The following is a 23,757-nucleotide window of genomic DNA, read 5'->3' as shown; positions in this document are numbered from 1 at the left end:
TCCTTACCTTTCCTTCTTTTATCTCTTTAAAATGTGCCAAAACACTTTCCCCTCCTTTTATTTATTTTTTATTTTATTTTTATTTTTTCATCTTTTTGCCATTTCTTGGGCCACTCCCACAGCATATGGAGGTTCCCAGGCTGGGGGTCGAATTGGAGCCATAGCTGTCAGCCTACACCAGAGCCACAGCAACTCGGGATCCAAGCCACATCTGCGACCTACACCACAGCTCACAGCAATGCCAGATCCTTAACCCACTGAGCAAGGCCAGGGATCGAACCCGCAACCTCATGGTTCCTAGTAGGATTCGTTAACCACCGAGCCACGACGGGAACTCCTCCCCTCCTTTTAAAGTCACCTTAGGAGTTCCCTGATGGCTCCATGAGTTAAGGATCTAGCCTTGCACTGCTGCGGCATGTATGGGTTCAATCCCAGGCCGGGGAATCTCCATGTGCCATGGGCACAGCCAAAAATAACAACAAACAGAAATAATAATGAAGTCAATTTAATTTTTATAAACTAACACGTGGACGTAATTTTAAAGATCAAATAGGAGTTGCTGTCGTGGTCCAGTGGAAACGAATCCGACTAGGAACCATGAGGTTGCAGGTTTGATCCCTGGCCTCAATCAGTGGGTTAAGGATCCGGCGTTGCCGTGAGCTGTGGTGTAGGTCGAAGAGGCGGCTCAGATCTGGAGTTGCTGTGGCTGTGGCTTAGGCCGGCAGCTGTAGCTCCGATTTGTCCCAAGCCTGGGAACCTCCACATGCCACTGCTGCGGCCCTAAAAAGACAGACCACCACCAACAACAACAAAATCGAAGAGTATTTCATAGCTGATGAAGAAACTGCCCCTGTCCCGCACCCAGGCCAACCTCTTCCTCCACCGTTGGCCAATTTCTTCTTCTCACTGCCTCATTTCTATACCACGTGCATATACTTCTAATTCGTGACTCTTCTGCCTTAGGTTTTATCTATTGATTTCTTCCTATCGATTAGAATTTCAGGAGTTCCCGTCACAGCTCAACAGAAACGAATCTAACTAGCATCCATGAGGACGCAGGTTCCATCCCTGGCCTTGCTCAGTGGGTTAAGGATGCAGCATTGCGGTGAGCTGTGGTGTTTACAGACATGGCTTGAATCCAGCATTGCTGTGGCTGTGCTGTGGGCCAGTGGCTACAGCTCGGATATGAACCCTACTCTGGGAACCTTCATATGCTGCAGTGTGGCCCTAAAAAGTAAAAAAAAAAAAAAAAAAAAAGTTAAAAAAATAGAATTTCACCACCCTTTAAGATCTAACTACTCCATCGCCCACCCCCCCCACACACACTTACATTTCAGATTTTATTAAGTCAGCATCACAAGTTCACGTCACCATCCAACATGTAACTGTTACTCTGAGCCGCACAGTGTCTCAGGATTACATTTTCTCTCCGATAAAACTTTTCATTTCCTGGAGTTCCCGTTGTGGCTCAGCAGGTTAAGAACCTGATATAGTGTCTGTGAGGATTCGGGTTCAATCCCTGGCCCCGCTGAGTAGGTTAAGGATCTGACGTGGCCGAGAGCTGTGGCGTAGGTCACAAACGCAGCTCAGATCCTGTGGTGCTGGGGCTGTGGCACAGGCCAGCAGCTGAGGCTCTGATTTGACCCCTAGCCTGGGAACAGCTATATGCCACAGATGTGGCCATAAAAAGCCAAAAAAAAAAAAGAGAGAGAGAGAGAGAGAGAGAGAGAGAGGAAAAGAAAAAATACCATTTCATTTCCCGAAGTGCATCCATTTGCCTTTTGATGCTTTTAAGGTGTTCCTTGAGGTTTCCGGGCACCTGTCATCAATCCACCCCCAGACTCTTCTTGGGATGCTCACACACCTCTGGTCACCGCACCCATCCTAGAGGGCCTTGAGGTCCTAGGCCCCCTCCACCAGCCTCCAGCACTGGATTCCCTGCGTGGCAGGTGCGGTGTCATTCTCTTCCTTGGTTCACGTCCTCATCTGGGCGGAGGTCATCCTTTAAGAGCTCTGACTCAGGCCACCTGCGAATCAGACTGGACGCCTTCCTGGTGGATGGCTGGTGGGCAGCTAACAAAATCCCTCTCCCTCCTTCCATCCGCTGCTGGGCTGTGTGCCTCACCTTCCCCCACATCTGAGTGGCTTGAGACCAGGTGGGCTGCCTGTGCAAGGGAGCCCCCCTTCTTCTGGGCTTGCCACTGAGACACGGGCCTCCAGCACCCTCTCTTCCCCGCTCTGTCTGTGGGAGCCTCCACCTGGCAGGCAGCGCCCCGTCCAGTGCCCGGATCTAGAAGCAGGACACGGCCAGCCCCGGAGAGGTTGATGCAGGGAGGGGATGAGGTCTCGGGGCTCCTCAGCATCCAGCCCACCCTCCTGCCTCAGGTGTACAGACCTCACGGTTCCAGAGCCTTCCGCCTGACTCCTCATGAATCCCTTGACTGTGGGCACTCCCCAAGGAGGAGAAAGCTGGGGTGTCACTGCCATCCTCCTATCCCTTTCCGCCTCCCAAAGCTGATTCTCTCGCTTGCAGCCTCCTCCTGGCTCTTTCTCTGTGTCCTTGAGCTCCCTCTTTTTCACCCCTTTGGTCTCATTTCGTGGGAACTGTGGACGCAGGGTTCAGGCCACCCTGTGGATTAACTGGGAGGCTTCTCTGATGGGTCCGTGTAAACCCCCTAAGGCCCAGCACGATGCCTGGTACGTGGCAGGCACCGCCTGGACGAACGAATGGATGAAGGCAAAGGGACAGACTTCTACCCTCAAAAGACATCCAGCCCAGTCAGGGGAAGGATACAGGATGGAGAGAGGAGGAAGATAGAAGCACCCACATCAGAACTCAGAATGCACCGCTCCCATCATGGCTCAGCAGGTTAAGAACCCAACTAGCAGCCATGAGGATGTAGATTTGGTCCCTGACTTCGCCCAGTGGGTTAAGGACCCTCGTTGCTGTGAGCCGCCGTGTAGGTTGCAGACACAGGCTAGATCCTGTGTGGCTGTGGCTGCAGCGTAGGCTGGCAGCTGCAGCTCCCATCCGACCCCTAGTCTGGGAACCTCCATGTGCCGCAGGTGCAGCCAACATGTGTCAGGAGGGAGGGCAGAGAAGGCCTGGGAGGAGGTGAGAGAGTGGCTGGACCAGGCTCCCTGGGCAGCCAAACTCCAGCAGAAGCCAGGGAGCTGGTGGGGGGGGGGGGCGGCAGGGAGGAGCAGCACTCTGCCCACGCGGAGGTCCAGATCGCAGCCTGGCTGGGGTTGTGAGGAGGCCAGGGGCACAGAGAATGGGGTGCCCTCCACGCAGAGGTGAAGGCCTGTGCCCGGCCTGTTAGAGTTCAGGTCTAATTTCCTTTGCTTCCGGGAAAGGACCCCAGGGGAACAGTGGCCAAGGCCCAGAGATTTAAAGGGAGCTGGCCCAGGTTCCTCCGGCTTCAGCCTTGGGGTCCAGGCTTCCACCCAGGTCTCGCCAAGAGGGGCAGGTGGTGGGTGGCCAGTGAGGCTGAAATAGGGCAGGAGGTGAGGATGAGGCCTCGCGGCCTCCCTCCATCCCGCCTGATTGCTGCTTCAGCCCCATCGGGCCCAGAATCTCAGAGCTTCTCAGCCCAGTGCAAGGGCAGGAGGCAGCCCCTTCACCTGTGAAATCTTAGTAATGACAGCACCTCCCTTGCAGGGTTCCTGGAGGACCCACCAGCGCTGATGCACGTTGGTGGCTGGAACAGTGCCTGGCCCTTCGCGAGGGTTGTGTGTGTGTCCAGGGGCGCTGCTGTTCCATGCAGCACTAATCTCCCCTCATTTGGTTTTTCTTTATCTTTTCCCTTTATTGAAAACGTCTTGTAACTTCTCGCTCTGGGCACCCGCCCTCTTCTCCAGATCCTGGATCATCTCTGCAATCAGTGCCCTGAACTCTTTCTTGGGTGCATTGCCCCCCTCTTGTCACCTAGCTGTTCTTCCGGGGTTTTATCTTGATCTTTGTCTGGAAGAAACTCCTCTGCCGTCTCGTTTGTCCAAATTGCTCTTTGTTTTCTTATGTATGAGGTTGGTGGTCACGTTCCTTGACCTTGGAGGAGTGGCCCCTGTGGGGGCTGTCCTCTGTGTCCCCGCAGGGGCCTCCCGGCTCGTCACCCAGGGGCGGGTTCTGAGATGTGTCTGGGGACATGGTTCTGCAGGTTGTGGGATTGTCTGCTGTCTGTCCCCTGGTGTGTGGGGCGGGTCCAGAGGCTCGTTTGGGCTCCTGGTGGGAGGGGCCGATGCCTGCCCACTGGTGGGCAGGCCTGGGTCTTGTTCCTCTGGTGGGCAGAGCCGGTGCCCGAGGGCTGCCTCTAGAGGTGGCTGTGGTCTCAGGAAGACTTTAAGCCTGTGTTCCCTCCCTGTGTGTTGTTTGGCCTGAGGCAGCCCAGCCCTGGAGCCCGCAGGCTCTTGGGTGGGGCCAGGTCTTGGTGCCAAAATGGCAACCTTATGCCTCTGCCACCAGCATCTGCCCTTCTGTGAGCCACAGCCACACCCTGCTTCCCCAGAGACCCTCCAAGCCCCACAGGCAGGTCTGGCCTGGATTCCTATGGAGTCTCTGCTTTGCCCTGGGACCCAGCACACATGAAAGCCTGTGCGAGCCTCAGAGAGCGCAGTCCCCGTTCCCCCAGTCCCGGGGAGCTCCTGCATTCAAGCCCTGCTGGCGCTCAACACCAAATGCTCCAGGGGCTCCTCCTCCCATAGCCAGATCCCCAGACCCCCAGACCCCCAAGCTGGAGAACCTGGCGTGGGGTTCAGGAGCGCTCACTCCTGTGGGATACCCTCTGCCAGCGTTGTTTTCCGCTCTGTGGGTGGACCACCCTGGGGGTATGGGATTTAGTTATACGGTAAGAGTGCCCCTCCTACAGTCTGGTTGTGGTTTTCTCCTTTTTCTTTGGATGTAGGGTTTCTTTTGATCAGTGGTTGTTCAGCAGTTAGTTGTGATTTTGATGTTCTCAGGAGAGGGTGAGCTCCTTGTCTGCAACCTCCGACAATGCTGTTCCAAACATCACGGGTTTTTGTTTTTTTGTCTTTTTAGGGCCACACCTGCGGCATATGGAAGTTCCCAGGCTAGGGGTGGAATCAGAGGTGCAGCTGCCGGCCTACACCACAGCCATAGCAATGCAAGATCCGAGCTGCGTCTGCGACCTACACCACAGCTCATGGCAACATCAGATCCTTAACCCACCGAGTAAGGCCAGGGTTCGAATCCATGTCTTCATGGATGCTAGTCGGGTTCTCTAGCCCTCTGAGCCACAACGGGAACTTCCCAAACATGAATTGAAGCCCAGCTCCTGCTGCCAGGCCCTAAGCATACCTCCTGCCTTTGTGGGTTTTCCTGACCCCTCCCTGTTTGTAGCAGCCTCCAGGCTTGGCCTGGCTGGCCTGGGGATGACCGCCGGGGGACAGGGTGGGGGCAGACCAAGGATGGATGGTTGCTCCAGCCCAGCTTGCCCAGCTCAGCAGAAACCAGGGCTGATGGTAATGGGCTGGCGGCCCCCAGCTGCAACCAACTTCATTTTCTGCCACAATTAAATGATCGCCCACGTTTACTCACGCTCACTCATTCAATTACCTTCTCGGCCCTGAAGGACCTGCAGAGAAATAGCCATAAATAACATGCAGCAGCCGCAACCCCCTCCCTCCCGCCTTCCCTGCCCATCTCTCTTCCAGGTGCGGCCCAGCCTTTCCTGAGAGCCCCAGGCCATCACCTGGCGCGTCCCCGTTCCCCAAGTAAGTGTCCCCTTCCCCCCGGCTCCCACCACCAACACCTGAAAGTCAACCCTGGACTGAAAGTTGGCACATCTGGCTCCTGCCTTGCTCTATTCCCCCAGCTGCGGGTCCCCAGCTGCACATCCCCAGAAGCCACCTCCTCTGCAGGCCTCTGGCTCCTCATCTATGAAATGACAGAAAGTCTGTGTGAGCTGGACAGGGTTGTCCTCGCCAGAAACGTCAGTCCTGGCTTCACACACAGTCCCTGGAACCGCCCTCAAAGCGGGGAGGTGAAGTGTCCTTTCTCCATCACCGCCCCCAGCTGCTCTGGAGGCTTCTGGAAACGCCATGCTCTTCTCTGCCAAGCTCAAGGTGCATCCCCGTGGCCAGCAGATTAACCTCCCCCTCCTTCATCTCCCAGAGCACCTTGTAATGGCCTCTGTGGTACCTACGTGTCCTGCAGTGTAGAGACAGTCCCAGGGTCAAATGCTCTGGGCCACTGTCCCCTGTCACCATGTCAAGCCGTGAACCTGAACTCAGGGTTGGAAAGGCCGCCGTGCCTCCCCTCCCCAGCTGAGGCCCTTCACGAGGACCCGCTGGCATTTATAATTAGAATCACAGCCAATATTCAGAACTTGCTAAACCTTTTTCACTTGCTATGTTTCGGAAACGTCACAGTAACCCAAAGAAAATGATTCCCACTTCATGGATGAGGAAGCTGAGGCTCAGTGACATTAAGACACATGTCCAAAGTCACATCACCGTGGGTTAAGAATCCAACAGCAGGAGTTCCCGCTGTGGCACAACAGGATCAGCAGCATCTCTGGAGCGTTGGGACACAGGTTCAATCCCTGGCCCAGCACAGTGGGTTAAGGATGCAGCAGGTGTAAGTCACAGCCGAAGCTCAGATCTGATCCCTGGCCCTGGAACTCCATATGCCTCAGGGTGGCCAAAAAAGGAAAAAAAAAAGAAGAATCCAACAGCAGCGGCTCAGGTCACTGCAGAGGCTCAGGTTCAATCTCCGGCCTGGCACAGTGGGTTAAAAGATTCAATCCCTGGCCTGGGAACCTCCACATAAAAGCAAGCAAGCAAGCAAGCGGGCCAAGAAAACAGAGGCCATAGCAGCTGGCTGGGGGAGGGGGGAGGTACAAAGACTGTGCAGGGATCCTGCCCTGAGCCTCGGCCTCAAGCTGTAAAATGGGACCCCTTCCAATACAGGGGAAGGGGGTGGCAGCGTCTGCCCCCTTGACTTGGGGGCCCCCACGTGGCCAGGGTGGGGAAGAGCAGGAAGGGGAGGCCTGTACGCCAGGCTGGGGTGCCACGGGAAGGGGCCTAGCTCAGGGAGGAGCGGGCGGAAGCTCTGGCTGGAACCTGGGCTGGTCAGCTGCGTCCAAGGCTGCCTCGATGTTTATTCTGTGGGAAAGGGGTGATGACACGTCCTGGAACACCAAGGGTTGTTGTCATCACTAGAGTCGGAAAACTGGGTCATGGGGGCAGTGGCGGGGCCGCGGGGGGTGGAGAGAGAGCCAAGGAAGGATGTCACAGTGACCAGGTCAAGGCCATGCCCGGGGCCACCGAAGGCTCCTGACCCCACACTCCCTCTGCTGTGAAAGCCAGATGGAGAGTCTGGGAGGGGAAGCAGAGACCCAGGACCCGTTCACGCAATCATCCACTCACGCATTCATTCATCAAACAGGTACTGGGAGGCTTGCGCTGTGCTATGTGCTGGGGACAGAATGTTAAGGAAAACGAGCCAAGTCACTGTCCCCAAGGAAGGGAAACACGCAGGAGCAAACCATCACAAGGAAAATCGCAACCATTTCTGGGAGAAGTGCTTCTAAAAAAGGCGCTGGGGGCGGACTCTGTCAGGGAGGTCAGGGTGGGCTTCCTGGCAGAGGTGACGCTTGAGCCGACATCGAAAGGGCGTTATCAGTCTGGGGAGAAAGGACTGCAGGAGTGTGAGGGGAGGCGAGGACAGCACCCGGAGCTACTGACGTCATCGTCGTGCGGGAGGCAGCCGGTGGTGGCCATGGAGATGGAGGAAAGGGGACCAGTTTGCCGTGAAATCCACAGCACGTGCAGGTGGAAGGCAGCAGTGTGGGGGTGGGGTGGGTCCTCAAATATCAGTCGAGGCTGTGGTGGGGCAGATGATGGGAGAGCAGGCCAGGGAGGGACCAGCCCAGCCCTCCGCCTTGGGGGAGGGTCTCAGATCTTTGGAGTGTGCTTATGAGGCCCTGGCATTTCCTGCCTCCAAACAGTGGCCTCCAAGAGCCGGTCTGGAATGTTTGGTGCACAGAGCCCGACCGCTGATCAGGGAGGATTTCCTGGAGGAGAGACAGGAGCCAGGTCCAGAGGGTGGTCGGGAGTGGTCGTGGGGCAGAGGTGGGTCCCTGCCGTGGCTGCGGAAAGAGGCATCCGAAGCCAAGCTTCAGGAAAACGACAACGGAGAGAACTTGGCCACAGTCAGAAAACAGAAATAGAGCAGCCTCTCCGGTTGCGTAATGGAAAGCCGCAGATCACCGGTGCTTTGTTTACTGCCGTGGGTCTTAGATGACACACCAGGGGCTGGGAAATGTTGTTGGGTAAATGAGTGAAGAGGAAGTCAGTATGGGAGTCCCCTGGTGGTTCAGCAGCTTAAGGATCCAATGTTGTCGCTACTATAGCTCAGGTCAGTGCAGTGGCATGGGTTTGACCCCTGGCCCAGGAATATGCACATGCCAAGGGTGCACCTCCCCAAAAAAAAAAGTCAGTATGGAATCCAGCTCTTTATAGCAAAATACACGCAGAAAGCAAGTATGGGAATGATCCCAGGGTCTGCCAGGCCCGGCCCTCTGGGTGGGAGGTCCCGTCCCCTCGGTGCCCCGAGGGACCCCCACTCGGCCTGTGGTGGCTCCAAGGTTCCCAGAACAGGGATGTGAGTCCAGGCTGGAGGGAGAGGGGAGTGGGGGGGTGGCGGGGGGAAGGGAGTCACAGCCCCTTTGCCAGGGCCCCGTAACCGGAGCCCAGCATATGGGACGGTGAGGGACCGGCAGGCCAAGGCTCGCCCCGGCAGACTGACCGTTGCTTTCCCATGTGAAATGTGATCCTCGGTCCCCGGCCCCTCCCTCTGCCTTAGCCCAGGCCTTATTCCCCAGGAATCCCGGTCATGCCTGCGGGGCTCACCCTGTCCAGTGGGGAGGATTCTGGGGAGGACTCACGGTGGCATTGGAAAGGAGGTCGGTGTCCAGGAAGAGGCACCGAATGGGTGGGCCGTAGCCCCCAGAGCCCCAAAGTGGGTGCAGAGAGCACTGAGTGGACAGTGGCCAGGGGATGGCCGGGATGAGGGCCGGGAGCCCGGGGTTCTCGTCCTGCCCCATGTCCCAGGTCCCATGTGTCACCACCGGGCTCACCTGCTTGGTTGAGTGAGTCGTGAGAGGCAGACGGCCCTCAGTGAGGGCTCCAGGGGGGCGTGGAGATGGGGGGAGGGCCGTGGTTCTCCGGGTGCTGTAGGACAGGTCTAGGCCCTGTCAGACTAGGGGGTGGGGGTTCGAGCCCCTGGGAGAGCAAGAACATGGGGGATGGGGCCCAGAGTCAGAGGCTGGACTGTAACCCCACAAACACAACAGGCCCTGTTCTGGCAGATTCCTGGTCAGCCCAGCAGAGGATGAAGCACACACAAGGGCCTGCAAAAACTTGATTGTCCTCAAGTTGATTGTTGATTGACTATCTTGCAATGAGACTTCCTTCTCTCTAGCAGCCACTGCCTGGGGCAAACCGGCAGTGAGGGTGGGGGCAGGGAGACCAGGGGGATTGTGTCCCCTGCCCTCAGGCTCTCCTGAGGAAGGGGGGGGGCGCAACTGGCCCTCGGGGCCTGACGTCCATCCAGACACCCATCCATCCAGAACGGCTCCCTCCTCTCCCTCCCCACCCCCTCCTGGGAGCTCTGGCCCTGCCCCCAGAGCAGCCCAGCACCTGCTGACAACTGGCCGGCCAGCCAGCTGAGGGTCAGCTGACCTCCCCCACCCAGGCCTCCATAGCCCAGCCCTCTGGACAGACCTGAGTCCGGGCAGCCCCTCCACCAGTGCCACGGTGGACGGCAACCCTCCACGCTGGCCTCTGGGAAGGACCCCAAACCACAGAGCGAGCACTGAAAACAATCACTTTCCAGGGAACCCCTCTCTTCTACGGCCGCCCCCCACGTCCCACCAGGAGTGAGGCTCTGGTGAGTGCTGCCTCGGGGAAGGGATGGGGGGGGGGCTTTGATGGGGGTTGGAGGCCTTATGGTCCCAGGGCCTGTTCATAGCACCAGGGACCCAGGGGATGGGCCTCTTCTCCATCCAGGGCCCGAGACTGGCGGTCTGCTCTGTGGAGGTGTGTCTGCGTCGGGAGAGGGGTTGGTGCGTTCAGCAGCGTCGGAATTGTGTCCTTTGCTCCTGTTCCCCTTCCACTGGAGTCACTCCCACTGTCCCCTTCCTAGACGTCCCACAGTCTCTGTGTGGGATGGGAGGGCTGGGGTGAGCCGGAGGTCCTGAGGGCAGGACCCCATCCTCTCTGGGTTTAACCCTTCACAGGGGCAGCTGGCCCAGGAGCAGTGGACAGTACCCCAGGCCCCCGGAACAGCATGTCCTGTCTCAGCACCCCCCCACACCGTGGGGCCCCAGTACTGAGGTGACGTCAGCACCTACAGGCAGCGCAGTGGCCTGGGCTTGGGCGCCCCCTAGGGGTGGGGCGGAAGTGATATGTCACCACCCCAGGCAGTGGCAGAGTCTTTAGGGGCCTTCCCTCACCCGCCCACCGGTGAACCTGACACCTGAACTTGAGCCCACCAGGTCCTCAGGCTCTCTGGGGGCCTTAAGAACATCCACAGGGGCCCCTCCCCCGAGATTCAGGTTCAGGTTTCTAGAGTGTTTAAAAGCTACCAGGTATTTTTTTAGCCTTTTTACTAAGAAGACTTTTAGGCTTACAGAAAAAATCGAGGGAATGACAGAATGAACGTTCGTTTAACCTGCATCTGGGTTTACACTGTTGATGGAGTTTTGCTCCACTGGGTGCCCTGCGGCTAAGGCATTTCGAAGGCATTTATGGACATCACTGCGTTCCCCTCGAAACACCTCAGTTCAGATTCTTACGTGACCCGCACGCCTTATCCCGCTGACGAAGTTAGCAGCCCCCTAAGAATGTCCACTTCCTATATTCGTTGCTCCCCAATGGCCCCTAAATGGGTTTCGATGTTTTCTTTAGAGCAGGATCCAAACGAGGAGTCACTCCGTTTAACTCCTGAGTCTCTTTCCATCTGCAAACGTCTCTGCCAACTCCCACCCTCCCACCTGGGTTCCCACCACAGTGACTTGCTGAACTGAAAGGACAGGGGAACACGGCCAGGTCAGCAGCTCCCAGTCCAGGGCAGTTACTGAGGCTGGGAGGGGAGGGGCAGGGAGCCGGGCCAGGCTAGGCCTCCCAGCCCCTGCGCCCCTGCTCCCCCAAAGCCAATCCCTCTTCTGCAGACGGCCGTGGCCAGGGTCTCCCAGAGCTCTGCCCACCACGGCCCGCAGCCTTCTCCCCGCTCTGAGCAGAGCCCGAACAAAACTCTCCCCGGGGCTGCCACACCCGTCAACTTTATGGGCATCGGGCCTCGCCAGTTCAGGAGCTGGTGGGGTCGGGGGCCCAGCTGGATCAGAGGGGTGGGTCTGCGGGGCTCTGGGAGGACCCATGGAGGCTGAAGGCCACTCCCATACCCACTCAGACTCTCTCCAGCGCCCACGGCCCACCTCCTTGGCAAGCCCTGGGTTTGGGGCCCTCCCCTGTGAGTCTCCTCAGAATGCACCTCACCCATGTCAGGAAGCTCCCCCCACCCCACAACCTGCAGAGAAAGCAGGGCGGGGGGGGGAGGGGGGACATCCACCTTGATGGGAACTTCTGAGACCTTTGGAAGCAGCCGACCAGGAAGGGCGGGGGCACTTCTGGGCTGACTGAGGACAGCCTGGCAAACCCAAGGTGGCGGGGAACGCAGCCCGTGGTCACCCGGCCAAGGGGCTCATAGCTGGAGTGCCTGCTCTCCCCGCGGCTGTGGCCCGTCTGCTGCTGCCCTCTGCTGGGGACAGGCTCACCCTCTGATGGCCAGTTAGCTCTGGAGCCTAAGGGACAGTGGCCACACACTCACACTCACACACTCACACACACCCCCCAGCCCTCACGATTGTGTTTTGACCTTAAAGAGCTGCTTCTTAGAGTCATAAAGATGCCACACTAACCATTAGCTCCTAAGGCAGGTAGCTGGTGCTGTCGTGAGAGAAAGGTGGGAAAGCGAGGGAAAAGAGTCAGAGGTCTGGATGTTCACCCTTTTCAAGACCCTGGGCATGGCTTTCAGGGGGTGAGGGCCTGAGCAGACTTGGGCGTGGGAGGGGCTGTGGGAGCAGTTCCCTCCATGCCCCAGTCCAGGACCCCAGGTGCTGTCCTGAGGTTGGTAGAAGTCAGTGGTAGGGAAGAGAGCAGTCCTTCCAGCCCTGCCCTCCCCCCTGCAGCCCTCCCAGCCCTGCCCTCCCCCCTGCAGCCCTCCCAGTGGCTCTCAGCCTCTTGAGGCATCTTTGCCCCATGCATCTCCCGCCCTGACAGCAAGCTTGGAACATTGCTGGCGCTGCTAAGGACATTTGTCAGGGGTTGAAGGGCTTCTAAACTAATAATCGCTGTATTAAAATCGCATTTGGTCCTCAGGCTGGAGGAACGTTGGGAGATTTTAAATGTTAAGAGAAAAGGAGAAGGGAAAAAAAATCTTTCCTCAAAGGATAAGATCAGCTCAGAAATAAGTCAGGGATGTGAAGTATTGCTCAGTGATTCTGGAGATCAGGCCTTCCTGGGAAACAGATGCTCTCCAAAACCACATCTATCAGCCACGGCTCGGGAGGTGACATAAGCTGTCCCCCGGCGTTCGTTACCAATCCTGCCAGGCTGGGGACCACGCAGACAGAGGGCTCGCCATCTCACGGCCCTCAGGTCATTTACGGAATGGATTTTAAGACTTGATTCCTCCCCCTGCCCCAGAAAATCATCTTGTGCTTTCTCAGATGATGCACAACCCTCTGCCAGGCGAGAAACTCCAAAATTCTCCTGCCTATTATAACCGAAGCGGTTTTAAATGGTTTTCGGGTCTTCTCATCTCTAATAGATTAAAAAATGCTCCCTTGGGCATCACAGAGAGGTTGAGTGGTGCTGGTACCAAATCTCTGGCTCACGCGGCCTGCGGAATGCACTCTGGGGCCTCAGAGGCAAGAGGGCAGGGCTGTAAGCGGCTCCGCTTCTGAATCTGCAGCCCGTCGTCGTTTAGATTGCAGTCTTCTTTTGCTACAAGCTGTTTCTTAATTATCTCCTCCCCGAACACACCCCTCCCCTCAGATTTACTGGGATGTGGCCCCAAGTCTTCCACACCTCGGGCGATAATCATGGCAGGCAACCCCTCCTGCCCAGACAGAGCGGGAAGCCTGGCCTCCTCCACACCCACCTCAACCCCCCACGCAGCCCAGCTCTCGGGGGCTCCCAGCCTGTTCTTGCCCTTCCCAATGGCTCCCCGCACACCCCCCGCAAAGAGGCCTTCCTGAAGCTCCTCCAGGCCGAGCCCCACTCTGTCCACCTCCCCCATCTCCCACCCTTCCTGGACCCCCCCTCCCCACCCCCATGGAGGCCACAGCAGTATCTCTAAGCTTTTCAACTAGAACTCATTTTTCAGCATAATTTGTTCCCTACGAGTCCCCCTGCGATACTCATTATACGTTTAGTATCTGTTGATTGAGAAAAGAGATGATGATAAAAATGCTAGGAACTCAGTAAGGCCTTTCAGCGAATCTGTATGTAGGTCCTCAGCAGAGCATTCGCACCACTTGAGAAATCGCTGGGCTTCACAGGTATGGCTTTGCTGGTCTGCAGCTAAAACACTTGTGTTCTGGCTTTGGGTGGGGTCTCGAGGGGTCTAGGCAGAGCCCTCCACCCACGGTGGTGACTCCGCACTGCCCAGCGCCTGGTGGAATCCAGTCCAGCGGCATCGTCCTCAGCCAAGGGCAAGCCCCCAGAAGCCCCCAGCTGAGGCAGCACAGAGGGTCCTCAGACAGGACCCTGGCTCCCACTCAGTCTCAGGGCTCCCAGCGGGGACCCAAGCGGCGGCCCATCCCTGATGAGACATGACGGGCTTGGGCTTTAGGATGAGACAGACTCCCTGGGCTGCAGCCCAGGGCCAGTGCTCACTAGCACTTGTCCTGGGAAAGCTCTTCAGCTTTTCTCCATCTCAAAGTTACTCTTTTGAGAAGCAGAGGTGAGGACGGTAAAGCAGGCGTCCACAGTAGCTGCTTAATAGGAGTGGCTGTTATCACAGACAATGTATCTGTGTACAGTGAAATATTTGAGGGCCTGAGGTAGCTTTCAACCTCAGGGCCCCACTGGGCATCTGGCTGTGAGTCGGTGAATTAGTCAGAAAGGACTAGGTCGTGCTGCATAACAAGCCACCCCCAAGTCTCAGAAGCCTGATGTAGCCCAGATCTCTCTGTCATGCTGCATGCCCAACATGCACAGTCACTCAGGAAGCGGCTGCCCTCCCAAGATCCTGGGGGCCAGGAAAAGAGAACCACGGAGCTGCTCTCTGACAGCTGCCACTGGAAGCGACCTGCTGTTATATCACCCCCGTTATATCAACCAAAGCAAATCACGGGGCCACACTCACCCTCTGCCCTTTGAGTGCAGTCACATTGTGTTTCCACAGGAAAAAAACAGAATATTTGTGAACAGTCTTAGCAACAACCACAGTCAGCCAGGGAGTTCCAGGTAGACGGTTCTGACAGCCTTTGATGAAGACAGAGTTCACGGCTCACTGGGTCCAAGCTGAGCCCTTACCAGGCTGATCTGTGGTTTCGCCTGCCGTCTGCCCTGAAGGCAGGGAGGCACCTTCTTCTGTAATTGTCCATGAACTTGGGTTGAGCCCGTGGGAAAAGGGTTCCATACACCAAGGCTCTCAGGAAGAGGAAGCAAAGTGCGCCAACGGGCAGTGACGGCCACGATGCCCCATCCACCTCCGCTTGAGGGGGGCATCTGTCATGTGCCTGGCATCACTGGCTTTGTCGCCTGTCCCCAGTCTGGAAGCCAAACGCAACCACAGGCCCTGCTGCCTGTGACCTTCCCTTCAGACCAGGGGGTGTCTGGCAACCAGGCGCAGCTTCACTCAGGCCCCGAAGGACTGCACGCATGCAAATGGTCCAGGGCCTCCTTGAACAGCCGGCTCGAGGCTGGGCCCCATCAGAGAAATCAGTGCTTGAGTCTCCTGGACTGAGGCCCAGAGGTATTTCTTTCAGGACAAGGCCCAGTGACAGGCCAAGAGGACACAGGGACCTGGAGCCTCCTGTCTGCTGTTCCTGGGGGAGGGGGCTCTAAACTGAGCTCTTCTGGCTGGGGGGGAACACCCTCCTCCTTCTCTCCCCCACTTCATTCTGCCTCTTGTTCCTCCCTCCCCAAGGGGCACTGGGAAAGGATGCTGCACAGGAGGTGGGGCAGCGGAGGCACTGGGGGAGGGGGAGGGCGGAGGGATGGACATGTGTGTCCCTTCAAAGCACCAAAGGGGGCCTGAGCACTAGAGGCACTGGGGAAGCTGCCTCCACAATGGAGGGCTGTGTATCCTATCATCTGAGCATCAGAACAAGGCTGTGGCCGTGGCAGTAGACCAAGACTCAGACAGCTACCCAGGTCACCCCAGGGGCTTCAGCACCTGACTCCCTGCCCAGTGCTCTGGAGACACAGAGCAGGGCCAAGGCCCAGGCCCATGACGGAAAAGCCTGCACGTGGCAAAAGGAAGTTCTGAGCTGAGAAAAGTCCATCCACCTGAATTATCTGTCTGGGACTTGCAGGGGGTGGGATGAAGGTAGACCTCTAGCTCAACCCCATGGCGACAGAAAACCTCAGCCTCCTTGAGCATCCAAGGTCAGCCTCGATGCCAAGGGGAAGCCACAGGGGGCCTCTGGAGAGCAGCAAAATTCACCTGCCCTGCGCAGCAGGCGTCCTGGGGGCTGAAGCCACGCCCTTCGGCCTCTCTCCGTCCCTTTTCACACCCCGTGTCAGAACCTCAGACCCCACGGCAGCTGGAGGACCCTCAGACACCCACAGCCTAAGATGACCTTCTAGTGAAAGGGCCTGAGTCTGCCCAGCTTCAAGCCCAGCTTTCTAAAGAGTACAGACTGGTCACCCAGCAGACTGCCCACCCCTGCCAGGCAGCCCAGTCTGTTGAGGGCAGTTTGAGTTGCTGTGCATGGGCTTCTTGGAGGCCTGGGTCTTCTGGCAAATCCACCTGGAGAAGGTTTGGCCAGGGCTTCTGAGAATCTCTGAATCTCAGAATCTCTGGGGGTGAGGGTCGGGATGAGGGGCGGGAGGGGGGCGGTGCTGGGAATGGCAGTGACTCTCAGGTCTGATGACACCCATGCCAGAACGTCCCAAGCAGGTCGATACAAATCCCCGGCTCTGGGGAGCCTCCCTGACCACCTCCCCCCCCACCCCCATTGGTTTTTGCAGAAGGATGGACCCCACCCACCACGAGGACACAGACTTCCTGTCCTCAGGTGGGGGAGGGCAGGCCGGGGGCATCTGGGAGGAGAAGCCAGGCCTGGGGGACAGAAGATCCAGATCCTGTCCCTGCACAGCCGGGGGCTGCAGTTGGCTTTGGCCAAGGCCTACCCTCCTTGGGGCTCCATTACCTGCCTCTGAAGGTAGATGAACAGCAGTGTGGCAGTTAAGCGTGCTCTGGGCTCGAATCCCCATTCTCCCCCAGTAGCTGGGTGCACACAGACAAGTTACTTAACCTCTCTGTGCCTCATTTTCCTCATCTGTAGAATGGGGTTGATAACACTAATTGCCTTAGGGGGGAATTTTGTGGCTTAAGTGGGTTAATTGATGTCGGGCACCGGGAACATTGCCTGGCTGGTGTTTGTTCCCATCTACTTGATTATTTCCTCCCAGCCACCACTGTGAGGTGACATCTCTTGGAGAGATGTGGGGAAAGAAGGGCAGGGACTGCCTAGCACCACAGCCCAGGGCCTGCTGGGGACACCGCCTAGACATGCCCGCTGAGCTGGGATTGCAAAGGTGGAGGCAAGCCTGATCAGCACACGAGGGCCGGGGCCTCGGCTCCTCCAGGAGAGGCTATAAATGAACTTTACAACCTGGCTGTCCCTCTGCTTAACAGAAGCGCCCCTGCCCCTCTCCCCTGGGGACAGGTCAGCTGGCAAAGGCCACAGGCGAGTCCAGTGAGAGGAGAGGTGTTGGGCTGCTGGGCCCTTCTCCTCCTCCCTCCTTCGTGTCTCGGCCAAGTTTGCAAGTAGGACTGGGTTTGCCAAGCAACTGTGCGATCTTATCTGATAACCAGACAGAAGAAATCAAGCCAACCCTGGGCCAAGTCCCGATTTCCTTCACATCTGGATACTTTCCAACTTCTCAGCTGCTGGGGGCCGATCCCAGGGAGGGCTCATTTCTGTGCTCTCAGAGCAGGGCTGGGAAAGACGTGGGCTGCGGTCAGGCACAGCTCCCTCCCCACTCCAGGGCCCTACCCCGTGACGCTTCAGCCATGCATCTGGCAAAGCAAATGCACACCCCGGACAGAAGACGCCCCCCCTTTCCCTTCCAAAGGGGTGCCCTGTGTCGGCCAAGCCACAGCCCATTCGGGAGAGACGCCGTGGAGGGGAACAAATGGGCCAGGCTGAGGCTTTTGTCACCACCTGTGCTGGAGGTCCTGCTGGGTGGCGGAGTTCTCTGAGCCGGACTCCTGAGCAACTTGATGGGCCCTGCTGTGCGTGCAGCCAGCCAGCCATGCCCACGGCGGGGAGTAAAGGTCGATAGAGGTTAATCATGCCCAGTGCTGCCCAGCCTGGCTGCATCCTCGGCCAGGAGTCCAGCAAAGGAGAGTATTAATAACTCCGTGGTGATGGTCACCGCTGCGGAAATGTCCTCTCGAATAGGATGAATACGGCCAGAAGAGCCTCTCTCATGGTGTCTCCTTGGTGCTCTCGGGAGACAAAGTCAGGACATCTTTAGGGGCTGTGCTTCCAGCCCAAAGATCGAGCATTGGCTTGAGGGCTAGCACGTCGGCCCCTAGGGAGGGTGAAGGGCGCACAGGGGCCGGGGGACCAGGCCGAGAGACAAGGAGCCCGCTTCACTTCTGTCTGTGCTCCTGGCCCAAGGTGGGCGCTTTCCTCATTGGTGAGCTGCCAGCCTTCCCACGGCTGGTAGGAACCTCTAACCGCCACAGCAGTCATGCTGGAAATAATCAGGATCGATCACATGTATTAAGCACGTCGCTCTGGGTGCCCGGCGAACGTTTTCATGGGTTTTTCGTGGGCTTTCTCAGTTCTGTCCCTAACTCCATGAGATGGGTGTTATTATTATCCCATTCTGCAGATGGGGAAACAGAGGCCCAGAGAGGTTTCATAACTTCCCCACGTCACACAGCCATTATGTTGTGGAGCCATAATGGTGCCCAGCCTATAGGCATGCTTATAGACACGGAGTGCTCCTGTGCCCCTCCAGCCCCGGCAGGTTGGCGAGTCCCCGACAGCAGGGTCTCTGCTCTCTTCTGCTTGGGGCTGAGATCAAAGTTCCCAAGACAAGGCAGGTGATGGGGGTGGGGTTGGGGGATGACATGAAAAATTCAGACATACTCGCTGCACTCTGGAGCCTTGGAGTTGTGGATGTTCTTTTCTTTTTAAAATGTTTTGGTATTTAAATTCAAAAGGTACAAAACAGTGAAATGTGTGTTATTTAGTGAAACATCTCCCTCTCAGCTTTGCTCCCCAGAGGCGTTCCTGTTACCAGTTTCTTGTAACAGATTATTCCAGAAGTAATCGATGCCTATTTACAGTCTTGTTTAACTCCCTGTGGGTTGTGGGGGGGACCCAGCACACCGTCTCCCTCACCTCAGTTCCCTTCCCCCTCTGCTTCCAGGGCCCCCCTGCCAAGAGCCCTCAGCCAGGACGACACTGCTATGCCAGCGGTACAGGCTAAGGAGAAGTTGAAGGGCTGCTGACTGCCCCCTTTGGCCCAGAAACCGCTACCTCGACCTCAAGCCACCCTCTTGTGGATCTGCAGGGCGCCCCATCCTGGCGCTGAGGCATGGTTGTGCAGGACAGTGTGGACGCGGGGGACACCAGGGTGGGCGTGGCCCTGGAGCCCTTCCTGCACCAGGTCGGGGGCCACCTGAGCGTGATGACGTATGACGAGCACACCGTGTGCAAGCCCCTCATCTCCCGGGAGCAGAGGTTCTACGAGTCCTTGCCACTGGCCATGAAGCGCTTCACCCCGCAGTACAAAGGTGAGGGTCGCTCGGCGCTCCCGCTCTGGGCCAGGCTGGTCCAGATGCACCTGCCTCTTCCTCAAGCACCCAAGTGCGTCTACGGTTGCCATGGAGACCTGCCCTCTCCCACAGCCTGGTTGGCCTTCGCTGTTTCTCTGAACTCTGAAGCCTCCAGGCTTGGAGTGTGAGGCCATCCGGGGTCCTTACAGATCTGCTCAGGCCGTCAGGCTTTGGGGAACTGAGAGTGAGACCAATGAAGCACTCTGGTCTGTGCTTGGGGAGGGAGGCCATGGCTGAGTTCTGTAACTGAGGTTGATGAACACAGGACAGGTGGGTGGCTGGAGCCTCAGGTCTGGAACAGGGCGCGGAGGAGCTGGGACCCGGTGTGTTCGGGAAACCAGAATTCTCACCCTCATCCAGAGGCAAAGCCGGGCACGGCTGCCTTCCTGGTGTGGCTGGGGACATGGTGCATGAGAGGTTTGTGTTCCGAATCTGAGCACAAGGTGGGTTCTGGGAGAGGAGGCTGGGTGCAAGGCTGCTGTTTGCAGGCTTCTGGATGGGGGTGGCTGGCCAGCATCCACGCAGCAGGCTATCTTGTCCACACCCAACTTTTGGTAAATGCACTTCAGGGCAGGACCCTGCCAGCTGCCCACCCTGCAAAGGGATACATACTCAGAAAAAAATGCCTTTAGAGGATTTTAGACCTTGTAACGGCAAACTCCTGCCCTCTCGTTATCTAAGGATCTGTATTGAAGGTGATAACATCCAAATAAGTCCATTAAAAACTTATCTGCATTTGGAGTTCCCATTGTGGTTCAGTGGTAATGTACCTGACTAGTATCCATGAGGATGTGGGTTCCATCCCTGGCCTCGCTCAGTGGGTTAAGGATCCAGCATTGTCATGAGCTGTGATGCAGACACAGCCAGATGCTGTGTTGCTGTGGCTGTGGTGTAGGCCAGCAGCTGCAGCTCCAATTCAACCCCTAGTTTGGGATCTTCCACATGCCATGGGTACAACCCTAAAAAGACAAAAAAAAACAAAAAAAACTTACTGCACCTCAGTGATGGAGGTAGCTGGGAAAGATGGGCCTACGTACATCTGCGTTTCTCAAAGCATGATTTGGGATCAACGGACTTACCAGAATCACTGGTGCTTGTGTGTGCGTGCATGTGTGTGTGTGCCCGCACTTGTAAGTGCAGGTTCCCAGGCTCCATTCCAGACCTAGGAATCAGAATCCCTGGATTCAGGGCCCAGGAATCTGTACCGAGCTTGCACCAGACTGAGACTTACCAATGGGGGCAAAGGCCTGGAGCCCAGGGCCCTGCTCCAGTCATGGTCGGGCCCTCCTCAGAGTCTGAGCTAAGACCAGAGAGACAAGGGTGCATGGCTGGCGTGTCGCCTGTGCAGGCCTCCCCTGGGGCCCTCGGGGGCCTCAGGCTAGAGTTGCCCATCAGGTATGGGTCATTACCCATCTTGTTAGAGTTCCCACTGGACTTAACGCCTGTCCCTTCACAACTGAACTCAAGCCTGCAAAGGGGTGGCAGGTCTCGGGTAGGGTGGCCTCCTGCCTGCAGCTTTTCATGCTGATTCAACTCAGCTCCGGAGCTGAGACCGTCGGCCTGGGCAGTCACAGACGGGGAAGTGAGAGGGGCTGACCCATCTCGGGACACCTTCCTGGGCCCTTGCTCCCTGTCTGCTCACGCCATTCTCTGGTGGGGCTAGGATGGCACCGCTCAGGGTCTGGACTGCTGTCAGGGACCCCCCTCTGCCCTGCTCCCCTCTCAGCGTGGGCCCATCTCAGTTCCACCCACCCTGGGCCCTGCCAACTTGGTAGGTTACCCTGATCCACGCACCAAGGGTGGGGGCAGGGATACTCTAGTCTCTGCCACTGGGCCTAGGAGGTGCTGGGTCAGGGACCCACAGGACATCCTCAGATGAGACCATGCAGCTGACTGAGGGTGGAGGTTGGGCAGAGCTGAGCCCTGGGGCTGGTGTGACCCCCAAACACAAGGAATGCGGCTTCCCTCACCTGCCAGAACACCGCCCACATGGTGCCAGTGTCCAGGCACCACCGAGGGAATGCATGTCTGGAGAGACACTAAGAAAGGCCCAGAACTGGGACCTTCACACTCAGGTGCCTGGGGCAGGAAGCTGAGGGGTTAAGGTTACGGGAAAGGTTCTTTCGAAGGGCCTCAGACTGCGCAGGCTTCGCGTTTCACCGGCGAAGGAAAGTAACTTTGGCCAACCCTTCATGTTCACTTGGTGCCAAACACAGCATAAGCCATTTCTGGGGCAACCCTCGGAGGAAGGGACTCCTATGATCCCCATCCCGCAGGTGAGGAAACAAAGGCACAGAGAGGTTGCCCGTCTTCCTCAGGCCACACAGCCCATGAGGCAGACCCAGGACTCAGAGCTCCAAGGTCAGGCTCTCAGCCCTCCAGGCTGGCCCCACCAGTGACCCGACTCCTCAGATGCCAGAGCTTGGGGGTGTTCAGCCCAATGAGGGAGGGTCGCTCAGCTGGTGATCTCAGGTCAGGGGACTCCAATGTCCAGGAAGCTGCCCCAGGGGCTCCCTTTGCTTCCTGTCGGGAACAGCTTGTCTGCCTCCTGCCCACCCAGCCCTGTCATGGCATCGGCATGTTGGGTGGGGCCATTGGCGCCCCAGGGGACCTCCCTGTTCCCCGGAGCTTTTACTAGGCTCCTCAGGCACGACAGCGTCTTGCGGCTGTGCCCCTCTGCCTCCCACACTGCCTGTCGCCTGTGGGTGAGCGAGGACTTTCTCCAAGCCCAGCTGGTTCATGGCTGAGCCAGGTTCATGTTACAGGCGGCGGTGAATACATGCTCTCATGAGCTTAAAAATAAATCCGTGACAAGACGTTCCCAGAAGCTCTCGGCCAAATGGAAAGAGTTGAGGTGCTCCGGCCTATGAACTGTGGCCATGAGCATCCTGTCTGCTCAGCTGTGAGGCTGCAGATCTAGGCCCTGGGGCAGCGTGGTGAGCAGGTGCGGGGGGGGGGGGGGGGGGGGCTCTGGCTGGGTTGCCCACTCTCCTGGCCGGGCAGGGGCAGCAGAGGGTTGGCAGCCTGTGGGCCTCTGAGGCCCAGTCCCTAGAGACACAGAGGTAGGCTGGGGCCAGGCTGGGACCAGTCCTAGGGGCTGTGGACCCCACTGACAGGCCACTGCTGGAGACTAAGGGCAGGCCACTGGAGACTGTGTGCTGGGGTCCCAGGTTCCAGAGGGTGGGCGGGGTGGGGCCGAGGGATGCAAGAGAGAATGGAGGAGAGAGGGAGACCCAGGGTCAGGTAGAGGGCCGCAGGGTGACAGAGCAGGAAGGCAGGGACAAGGAGTCTGGCTGGTGGCTCCAACAATATGAGAAATAGAGATGACTTTGGGAGTTTGTTGGTTTGGGACTGTTGTACCTCTTTGCCTCCATCTATTTAGACACTAGAACTGAGGAGATCAGACAAGAGCTGGAGCCTGGAGAGGTGGGAATGTCACCTTTCCCTCCCAGGAGGCCTCCTGGGAGCAGGGCTCTGCAGGACTGTGGTTTCTGGAGGCCTGTCACCAGGGCCTCACAAGTGGGAGAGGCCCGGGGCCGCCAGATGGTGGCTTGAACTTTACAAGATCAGAACGGCCTTGCCCTTGGCCAGCCTCCTCCCTGGCTCCCGGGCAGCCAGGAGGCTCCAAGCTCCCAAGGACAAGCACAGAGGCCACCTTCTTCCACATGGAGGGGTAGGCGCTGGGGTCTGGGTCAGTTCCCAGGTCAGGCCCCCTTCCTGGACCCAGTACAGAGACCCTCCCACCAGGCATCCAGGCTGGAGACGGTACATCATTTCCTTGGGCTGCTCGGGGCTCTGGCCCTCGCACTGGTGGCCCTCTCACGAGGTAGTGGCATTGAAGCCTCTCTGTTCATTTGCTCGGAACAGAGTGACCAGAACAAGTGTGACTATGCTGTGACGCAGCAGGAATGTGCCTCCTCTGAACACAGGCGAACACAGCGGGACAACTCTGAATTAAGTCCCGGGCTCCCATATTCCGGGAGCATGGCCTTCCAGAGCCCCTCCCCTTCCGAGTGTGTGATCTGGGCAAGTTATTCAATCCCCCTGCCCCTGGGAGACCACAGTCAGGCGCCTTGCCGGCTCTGCCTAACTCAGCGCAGAACAAAGGCAGGCTACGCCTGCACATCGTGGGCGTAAAAGAGCAGGCAGTGGTTATCACCACTGTGCTTGTCTCCCCCACCGGCCGCCCAGCCCCTGCTCTCAGGAGCAGCACGGCTCTGGGAGGCTAGGGCTGGGGCCACGTACTGGTGTCCAGGTGGAGAGCAGGCGCCAGGTTCACGCCTGTTATCGCCGCGTCATGATTCCTTCACAGGACCCTGGGGCTGAGGAAGAGCAGAGGCTGTGGGAGCTGGAGGGAACTCTCGGGCTGAGCTTTAGGGCGCAGGGAAACTGAGGTGCCAGGCCTGGCCCAGGGAGACGGGTGAGCTGGGCACAGATGGGCCTGGATAGCCACCTGCTGAAGTGTTGGAGCAGCTCTAAAAACCAGTGTCTGCTCTGAGCCACCAGGGGGCCAGGCAGGGACACAGGCAGGGAGTCAGGTGCCTTGATGGCTTGTTCAACAGAAATGAACACTGAAGCTGAGAAGGTGACCAAGTGACCCCAGGGAGGACATAAGCTTGGGGAGGATGAGATCACAGGCACCCCTCCTGCTCGGGGTCCCAGTGGAAAATGAGCAGCACATGCAAACGGGAGCAAACAGAATT

General features: G+C 57.8%; 1 protein-coding gene across 3 annotated transcripts in view; it reads left to right on the top strand.

Moving 5' to 3' along the window:
* The first annotated feature begins 9,686 nt into the window (after positions 1-9,686).
* Positions 9,687-23,757, top strand: part of IP6K3 (inositol hexakisphosphate kinase 3) — a 29,026-nt gene continuing 14,955 nt past the window's right edge. For all 3 annotated transcript variants that reach the window (XR_007136944.1, XR_007136943.1, XM_047795349.1), the window contains exons 1-2: positions 9,687-9,910; positions 18,646-19,012. Coding sequence is in view for 1 of the 3 variants with exons in the window: in XM_047795349.1 (XP_047651305.1) it covers positions 18,814-19,012 (199 nt within the window). In the remaining 2 variants the exon portion in view is untranslated. The remainder of the gene's footprint in view (positions 9,911-18,645; positions 19,013-23,757) is intronic.

This window comes from Phacochoerus africanus, chromosome 9, assembly GCF_016906955.1.
Source record: "Phacochoerus africanus isolate WHEZ1 chromosome 9, ROS_Pafr_v1, whole genome shotgun sequence".
Classification (NCBI taxonomy): domain Eukaryota; kingdom Metazoa; phylum Chordata; class Mammalia; order Artiodactyla; family Suidae; genus Phacochoerus; species Phacochoerus africanus.
This window is presented reverse-complemented; position numbering and strand designations above follow the sequence as displayed.